This window comes from Otolemur garnettii, unplaced genomic scaffold, assembly GCF_000181295.1.
Source record: "Otolemur garnettii isolate 467f Iridium unplaced genomic scaffold, OtoGar3 scaffold00152, whole genome shotgun sequence".
Lineage (NCBI taxonomy): Eukaryota > Metazoa > Chordata > Mammalia > Primates > Galagidae > Otolemur > Otolemur garnettii.
Genome location: NW_003852547.1, coordinates 2087258 through 2096413, shown reverse-complemented (window position 1 = coordinate 2096413; position 9156 = coordinate 2087258). Strand labels below are relative to the sequence as shown.

The window sequence follows — 9156 nt, the reverse complement described above, 5'->3', positions numbered from 1 at the left end:
CTGTTTAACTAATTCTGAGTGAATGAATGGGATGGTTCAGACCCTGTGGAGTTAACTGTCTTTTTTTTTCTTTGAGACAGAGTTTCACTCAGTTGTGTTGGGATTGAGTGCCATAGTGTCATAGCTCACAGCAACCTCAAACTCTTGGGCTCAATTGATCCCCTTGCCTCAGCCTCCGGAGTAGCTGCGACTATAGGTGCCCGTCATAGTGCCTGCCTATTCTTTAGAGATGGGGTCTCAGTCTTGCTCCGGCTGGTGTTGAACTCCTGAGCTCAAGCAACCCACCTGCCTTGGCCCAGAATGCTAGGATTACAGGTGTGAGTCAGCGGGCCCAGCCCCATTAACTGTCCTTTTTTTTTTTTGAGACAGTCTCAAGCTGTCTCCCTGTGTAGAGTGATGTAGCATCATAGCTCACAGCAACTTCAAACTCAGGCTCAAGTGATCCTCTTGTCTCAGGTTTTCTTTTTCTTTTTTTTGAGACAGAGCCGCAAGCTGTGGCCCTAGGTAGTGTGCTGTAGAGACGGGATCTTGCTTTTGCTCCAGCTGATCTCCAACTCGTGAACTCAAGCAATCCACCTGCCTCAGCTCCCAGAGTGCTAGGATTACAGGCATGAGCCACCTAGCCTAGCCCTAACTATCCATTTTTAAGGCATCCCTCCTCACTAAAAGGCTCAAGATTAAATCTAGGAGTTATCCTGTTTTTTCTGATCCAACAGATAACCTATCCTGAAACCCTATCAGCTCCATCTTCAAAATTTATCTACAGGCTTGGCGCCTGTGGCTAAAGCAGCTAAGACGCCAGCCACATACACCTAAGGTGGCCGGTTCGAATCCAGCCCGGCTGGCCAAACCACAATGATGGCTGCAACCAAAAAAAAGTAGCCAGGTGTTGTGGCGGGCATCCGTCGTCCCAGCTACTTGGGAGGCGGAGGCAGGAGACTCGCTTGAGCCCAGGAATTGGAGGTTGCTGTGAGCTGAGATGCCACGGCACTCTACCCAGGGGGAGAGCTTGAGGCCCTGCCTCACAAAAAAAATAAAAAAAAATTATCTACAATTAGACCACCTACCAGGGACCACCTCTGAGCCCTCCACATCTCTGCCTGGGTCTAATCCACGGTCACCTGGAGAAGCCCTGCAGATCACCCATCCTCTGTGTGCAGAGACATCCTAGGGCGCTATCCTTACTCAGAAGAAAACCTCAAGTCTTTAAAGTGGCCCACAAATTCCTGAATGTTCTGTATCCATCCCTCTCTGACCTCTTCTCCTATCCTCTCCCTCTGCTCACCCTCCTCCAGCCATATTGGCCTGCTGTCCCCACTTCCTCCAAGTGGGGGGAGGGTGCAAGGCCCACCACTGCACTTACCCCCACATCCAGGTTACCTTCCTCAGTGAGGCAGTCTCTGACCACCTTCTTCTAGATAATAACAAGGATTCCCAGGCCGGGCCTATAATCCTCGCACTCTGGGAGACCCAGGTGAGCTCAGGAGTTTGAGAAGTCTGAGCAAGAACAAGACCCCTGGCTCGGCGCCTGTGGCTCAAGTGACTAAGGTGCCAGCCACATACACCTAAGGTGGCGGGTTTGAATCCAACCTGGGCCTGCCAAAAACAATGACGGCTGCAACCAAAAAATAGCCAGGCATTGTGGCAGGCGCCTGTGGTCCCAGCTACTTGGGAGGCTGAGGCAGGAGACTCGCTTGAGCCCAGGAATTGGAGGTTGCTGTGAACTATGATGCCATGGCACTCTACCCAGGGGGATAGCTTGAGGCTCTATCTCAAAATAAAAAAGAATAAGACCCCCATCTCTAAAAATATGGTACCTGTAATCCCAGCTACTTAGGAGGCTAAGACTAGAGAATCACTTGAGCCCAGGAATTTGGGGTTGCTGTGAGCTATGACACCAGAGCACTCTATTGAGGGGAACAAAGTAAGATTAGCTCAAAACAAAAATAAAAACAGTAAAAACCAATGACTCCCTTGAACTTGCTCTATTTCTCCCCATAGCCCTGAACACCACCTGTCCTAAGTAACCCCTATCTACCTTCTAGAAAATCAGCACCCAGGGGCAGAGATCTTGGTCTTGTTCAGTGCTATATTCCCAGAGCCTAGCACAGTGCACGGGCACTGTAGGAGCTCTGTAAATGTGTTGAACGTGTGACCGATGAAGATGGAGGTAACAACAGTGCCCTAGATCACATAGGCTGAGGCTGATTTTGTGTTTGGGCTTTTCCCTTAGGGCACTCGGGCGCCATGGAGAGTTATAAAGTTGGGATGGTAGGAGTTGGAGGGCTGATGTGCTGTGGCACTGAGGGGGACAGAGTCTGGGCTAGTGCCCAAATGACCTGTGTTCCTGCTAACAGCAAAGGAAATGAAGCCAGGAAGACGGCTGGCCTGGAGTTAGGATCCCATGGCCCAGAACATTGCTGGACTGGTGTCTGTGCCCTGACCTTGGCTGGGCCATAGCCAGCACCACAGCCAGGGGACTGTGGCCTCCCTCAGCATCCCTGGGCAAGCTAGACTGGTGACAGCTTCATGTTGTGTCAGCAGGGTCCTTAGACACACTTCCTTTCCCTGGGGACTGGGTCTGCAGGCTTCCTGTGGTAGGAGAGTGAGGGCTGCCCAGGTTATTGCATGAGCTCAAGAGAGAAATTTGGGGGACAGGGACACAAAGTCTGAGACTCTGACTTTGGAAGGGTAGGCCAAGCCAAAGAGGAGGCTACACAGTGATTTATGGAGCTCTAGAGGAGGAGGGGCTGGGGGCCTAGACCCCCAGGTCTGAATGAGGAGTTGGGGGCCCAGACCCCTGGGACTGAGGGAGGCAGGGTTCAAGGCTGGCCTTCTAGATTCCTGTCTGGCTGGCTCCTCAGAGTTTGGCTTGCCCCCTCCAGACCTATAAAACATTGTGACCCTCCTAGGGCAGGGTGCGGCAGGACTCCGAGTCGGCCCTTGAAGGCTGCTGCCTCAGCCACCTCGTTAATGCATTAATTGCATTAATCACAGTGCCTACTTCCACAGGGAAATCTGAGAGCCAGTTTGGGGAGGGAGCGACAGCAGCAGCCAGGACTCTGTGCTGTCTGTCTGTGCCTGGGTTTCTGCACCTACCTCTCAGCCTCCCCAACCCCTCCATCGTGTCTTTGCTGGTCATACTCAGCTCTGGGAGATGCAGGGCAAGATCCCTTGCCTCCAAAGGCCGACATTTCACCCCTTTTCTTCCTCTGTATAGGTGCTTGACCCCCACTGCCGCAGAAGGCCTTCCAAGTAGGGTCTGATACTTCTAGGGATGAATCTCCAGGACTGCTCCTCCAGGCTGAGCCAAGGAGACAGGCTGGCTCACCTGCCTCGGCTCAGTCTGAGTTTACATCTCAATGTCTCTGTCTCTCAGAGACTCTGGCCTTCCCTTCTTGCCGGTTCTGTCTCTTAAAAGTCTTTCAATCCTCTCCCTGGTGTCGCTTAGTGTCTTTTGCCTCTGTCTCCCAGGATCTCTCTCTGTGTCTAGTTCTTAGGGTCCCTGCCCCTCCATGTCCTCCAGTTCCTAGGGTCTCTGGACTCTGCCTGTCTCTCTCAGGATCTCTCTCATTCTCTCCTTTTTTTTCTTTTCTTTTTTTGAGACAGAGCCTCAGCTGTCGCCCTGGGTAGAGTGCCGTGGCATAACAGCTTACAGCAACCTCCAACTCCTGGGATCAAGTGATTCTCCTGCCTCTGCCTCCCAAGTAGCTGGGACTATAGGTGCCTACCACAACAGCTGGCTATTTTTTGGTTGCAGCCATCATTGTTGTTTGGCGGCCTGGGCTGGATTTGAACCCGCCAGCTCAGGTGTATTTGGCTGGCACCTTAGCTGCTTGAACCACAGGCACTGAGCCTCATTCTTTCCTTTCAAGAGTTTTATTGAAAGATAATTCCCATATGCTAGAATCCACCCACTTAGAGTGCATGCATGGTTCAACGGCTTTTAGTATATTCTCTGAGTTGGGCATACATCAGCACAGTCAATTTTAGAACATTTTTATTACCCCAAAAGATATCCTGCACCCCTTAGTCATTCTCGTATTGTCTTTCCTCTGTATCTCCAGCATCTGAGTTCTCTTTCTGGGTCTGGGTCTCCCAGTGTCTGGAATCTGACTCTGCATCAAATTCCTGGGGGTTCTCATCTCTCAAGTTCCCTGGTCTACATCTCTGAGGGTCTCTGTTTCTGCCTGCTGGTCTCCAATTCCCACTCTCTCACATATTCACCACTGCCTGTGCCATTTTGCCGGGTCCCCTCCTCTCCTCCCCCTCCTGCTCCATTTCCCAGCATCACTGGGACATTAAAAATGTAACAGCGTCCCAGGCAGTGGCGGGGGAGCCGGCTCTCATGCCCAACTCCCTGTCCTTCTTATGTTCACCCCTTCTGTGGCCCCCACAGGCTGTTGGCCCTGAGGTTGCCATGCCCTGACTTCCTTAGGTCCTGGTCATCTCCACTCTCCCATGCTTGGGGTCTTTTGGGCTCCCTGCCAGCAGCCAAACCTTTCTCCTTGACTGTCCCTGCCTTCATCTGGTTCTATGTCTAGCTCCCTTCCCCCACCTTTCTCTGTTCCATTGGTGTGATCTGCCCTGTGACTGTATTCCATTCCCCCTCCATGTTTCTCTTCCATTCCTAGGTATGTCTCTGACCCCTTTCCTAAATCTGTTTCTGATCACCTCCCTCTGTTGGCTTTTGTCCCCGTCTCTACCCTCTGTGTATCCCCTCACTTCTCCTCTGCCCAGTCCCCCTTCTCTAATGAGAGGAGACAGCAGGCTATAGTCCCCTCTTCTCCCATCCCCCTCCACTACTGTGGGGCTGCCTGGATGACAGGGACAACAGTGAAATGTGGGGAGGAATGGGGAGGGGTGCTGGCCCAGCTGGGGGCCCAGGTGGTGCACCCTCATTCCCTGAGGAGCCAAGGAGGGGCTCGGCAGAGATCTAAGACAGGTAAGCAGAGAAGGATGGAAAGGAGGGAGAGAGATGGAGAGAAGGGAAGAGTAAAAGAGCTTGGAGAGAGATAGACAGAAAAACGAGGGGAGAGAAAGAGAGGGAGAGAGATGGGGAGAGAGTAAGAGGAGGAGAGGAAAGAATCAGGGAGAGGGAGGGTGGAAGGGGGAGAGAGAGAGCCTGCCCATAGCAGAGGCAAAAGGATGTTGGCTCAAGAAAGGAAGGTCTCTTCCTAGGTGCTCAGAGCTCACAGAGATTCAATGGGACCTTTGAAGCTTCCCAATGGTCCAGCAGGGAAGGGATTGTTATCTCAGTTTCACAAGGAGGAAATGAAAGCTCAGAGGGAGGCACTGTCTAGAGCCCACCCTGTGAAGCCTCTGAAGAGTTGGAGTCTGGCTTAGTAAAGACTGGCTGTCAAATCCTGAGATTGTGACTCACCCTTTCTAAACCTGTTTCCTCATATGCAAAATGGGAAGAGTAACAGGATCTCTTTCCCAGGGTGATCTAGAACCCGTGAAATCAAGCACCAAGTCAATGTTAGCCTCAAAATCTGGTGGATTCTGAGGATTCACCCAGAGGTGCTGGTTCTGATCCCATCCCTCCCTAACACAAAAGGGACAAACGGGGGATGAAAGAAGCAGTTCCCCAGCTCTGGGTCAAGACTGGGAGACAATTCAGAGACATTCTGGGAAAATAAGGCCAGAAGAGTGACCAGGGTTGCCCCAAGATCTCCCTTGAACCCTCGTCTGGGCAAACCTTTCCAGACCTCAGCATCCCAGAGTTTGTAGCAGGGAATAAATAGCCGGGTCACCTGCAAGGGGCGGGGCCGGGCCTCTTTCACCTGTTTTCTCTCAGCCCCGCCCTCTCAGGGGCCGCGCCCCATCCCGAGTTGAGGGGCAAGTGCGGGGTTGGAGAGCAGAGCAGAGGGAGGGGCGGGGGATTTGGGCGGCGGCTCTGCCCGTCCACCTCCAGCAGCGGCTCGGAAGACAAAGGAGCTACAAGAAGAAAGATAAGGTCCCGAAACTCGGGAGTCCGGAACCGAGAGCCAGAGAGCGCTCGTCCCGCCCTGCCCCGCCCCGCCCGGGTTGGGCGAAAAGTGAAACCGGGAAAACTTCCCCAGGGACACCCCCACCGACCGTTCACTCAAAGAGAAGGAGGTGGCCTCCCTGCCTCCAGGACTCGGCCTCTTATTCTACCTGGGACTTTGCACACGGAGCTTCCAGCTCCTCCGGCCCTTGATCATATCTGGAGACAGGGAGGGTCCCTTGCCCACATTTCTATCTGATCTCAGAAGACATTCCTCTGCCCACAATTAAATTTGAAGCCTAGGAGACCTGAGCCTCCTGCCCCTAGTTCTACCTGGAATCCAGGAGGCAGAACCCTCCTCCCACACACTTAAATCTAGAAACTACAAGTTTGAGCCCTTCTTGCCCCCAATTTTACCTACAACCCAGTTAGATTGTAGCCCCTAGCCTCCATTCGACCGGGGACTTAGGAGAATTAGGAGCTCTCAGCTCCTAATTTTTCTAGAGCCCAGGAGTCAGAGCCCTCAACTCCTGAGGTCCAGGATTGGAGACCTCAGCTCGGGGCCTTCCCCCAACCCCAACCTCCCGGGCCGTACAAACTCTTATCTTCGCCTTTCAAAGGACTAGAAGTCCAAGCTCCTCGCCCCTGACCTCGCCTCCTTCCCTCAATTCTCTCCTGGTCTCAGACGCCCAACCCGGCAAGAAGGAAAAATGGGGAGGGTGGTCTCGCCTCATCATCGCGACCTTCCTACAAGGGGTTTATGTGGGGGGAAACATTCCCCACATTTCTGAGGAGGGTAGTGGAGACGGAGACCCGGATTCCGGCTATCAGCTCTGCTGTGGGTGGGGAAGGGGTGCGGGGCCTCCAGCGGACCTCGGATTTAACCCTTTCGGCGCAAGAATATGAGGAAGGGGGAGGGGAGAACAGAGAAGTCCGGCGTAGAATGAGCACTTGGGATTAAGAAGGGTATGGGGGTGAGAGGGATGCAGAGAGGAGGGGGTCTGAGTCTCAGAGGGAGAGTGGGGTGTGTAGGGGTACAAGTCGGTGAGGCCAGCCAGAAAGGGGGCACCAGGGAGCACGAGAAAGAGGGTGAACTAGAGGTGGGATGGGGGAAGGTGTTCAGGCTTCCCCCGCTCCGAAGGTAAGGGAAGAGGAGGGTCCGAGCGGGGGATGGGGAGACCGTCCATGGTATCTCACCGGTTTGCCGGAGCAGCAGCAGTAGCAGCAACTGCAACAGTAGTGGCGTCGGCGACGATCTCGACGGCAGGAGGGCTGCGGCCCGGGCCATGGAGGGCCCGGGAGGGGACTGGGCCCGGGCGGGGGCCTGTGGGCCACTATACGTGCGCCGATAGCCTGGGCGGGAGAGTAGGTGCCTGAGGGGCTCCGGCTCCAGCCGGTTCCCGCTGCGCTCTGGTCTCCCAGTTCTGCTCTCCTGGCCCAGCTTTCCCGGATCGGCGCCCCCGGCCCCTTGCTTGGCTCTGGCGGTTCGGACTCGCTGACGTCACAGGATCCACCCCCTTCCTCCCTCCCCTCTAGCCCGGCAGACCCTGGACTCCGCCCCCGCCCCCTCCTGGTGTTCTGACCCCGCCCCCCCGGATTTCACTCCAGCTCCTCCCAGGGATTCCATTCTCCACCCTCTCTAGGATTCCGTACTGCCCCTCCCCAAGTCTATGATTGCTCCTCCTCTAGAATTCTATCTCCAGCTGAGGGTGTTAAGCCACGCCCCCTAGAGTTTAACCACGCCTTCTCTGCGCCCGTGAGGCTCCCTGGCCAGGTCCCCGGTTGTTAGGTTCCCAACTAACATTTTGACAACGCCCCCTTTGGCGCTTCCAGCAGACTCCGCCCCCGAGAAGCCTCGCCTTTCGTGTGGGCTCCGCCCCTCGCCCTCCGAGAACCCTGTCCAGTCTATTCGCGGCTCAGTGAGTCCTGGATTCAGCCCCGCCCACAGTTCTAATCCCTCCCTCTTCAGCCTGGCCTTGACCCTCTTGGTCACACCAGAGTGAGGCACGTGGATTCGCAAAGGCCCACCCCTTCTGGAGCCCCGCCCCCACCCGTCAGGGTGAAGGAACTTTCTCCACCGTCTTGCCACTTGCCCTAAGTCTGTCCCGCGTCTGTGGTCATCTCTCAGCAGTGGTCTCTTTATAATCTCTGCCTAGATTCTAGGTGTTGCCGCATCGTTTCTTGAATTTCTTAATGTCTCTTTGTGTCTATCTTGGGTCTCCCTCTCCCTTTTTGGTATTTCTCTATCTCTGTGTCCTTCTATCCTCATACTTTGGCATCTGTCTGTGTTCCTGGTCTCTGTTACTGTTTCTGTGTCACTTAGTACCCGGGTCTGTTTCCATCTCTTTGACTCTGTCTCTGTATGTCTATCTCTCTCTGTGTCTATGTGTGTGTCTTTCTGACTCTGTCTCCCTCTCTTTCTGTCTCTATCTCCATGTCTCTTTCTCTCGGTGTTTCTCCCATTCTCGTTGTTCTCCACGTCTCCGGCCCACCCTGCATCCTCTCCTCCAAACCGGCTCTCACGCCGCCTCTTTTCGCAGCCACCCGCCAGGGGGCAGCACAGACCAGCCCCGCTCCACTGGATGGGCCAGCTGGGTGTGGCTGAGCTAGGGTCCGGCCTCCGTGTCCTTGTCCCACTTTTCCTATCTCCCCAGCCTCCTTGCGTCTTTGGGCCTCTCCCTCTGACTCCGTCCCTTAGTCTCTCCTGGCAGCTCTCCCTCTTACCCACTCCCACCTCCGTCTGCACGTTCCTTGGGCTACCCGGGGGAGCTGGGGCGTCCCAGCGTGGTGGGGTGAAGGCGGGAGTCAGAGCTGAGGGAGGGGACGAAATCCTGAGGGCCTGAAATCCCTCTGTCCCATTTCCGAGCCAGTCATTTGGGGGCAGGTGCTTGGGGATGGAAGAGGACCACCTAGATTTAACCTCCCTGTCCCCAGTCTCCCCCAATCCCCCTCCTCTCCACCTGCCACACACCTGGGCTTTACTTCTCAGAAGGGCAAAGTCTCAAGTAGTAGAGGCTCTCTTACTGACTGGGATTTGAGTCTTAGTTACTCTTTTTTTTTTAGAGACAGAGTCTCACTTTGTCACCCTGAGTAGAGTACTATGGAGTCACAGCTCACAGCAACCTCCAGCTCCTGGGCCTAGGCGAGTCTTCTGCCTCAGCCTCCCGAGTAGCTGGGAGCACAGG

The 9156-nt window shown here is 54.6% G+C and overlaps 1 protein-coding gene across 2 annotated transcripts in view; it reads right to left on the bottom strand.

Annotated features, from left to right (window-relative positions):
• The window catches only part of NECTIN2 (nectin cell adhesion molecule 2), a 31473-nt gene extending 24007 nt beyond the window's left edge, over nucleotides 1-7466 (bottom strand). For both annotated transcript variants that reach the window (XM_012811186.2, XM_012811187.2), the window contains exon 1: nucleotides 7169-7466. In XM_012811186.2, the coding sequence (XP_012666640.1) occupies nucleotides 7169-7259 (91 nt within the window). In that variant the 5' untranslated portion in view covers nucleotides 7260-7466. The remainder of the gene's footprint in view (nucleotides 1-7168) is intronic.
• Between the last annotated feature and the right edge of the window lie 1690 nt (nucleotides 7467-9156).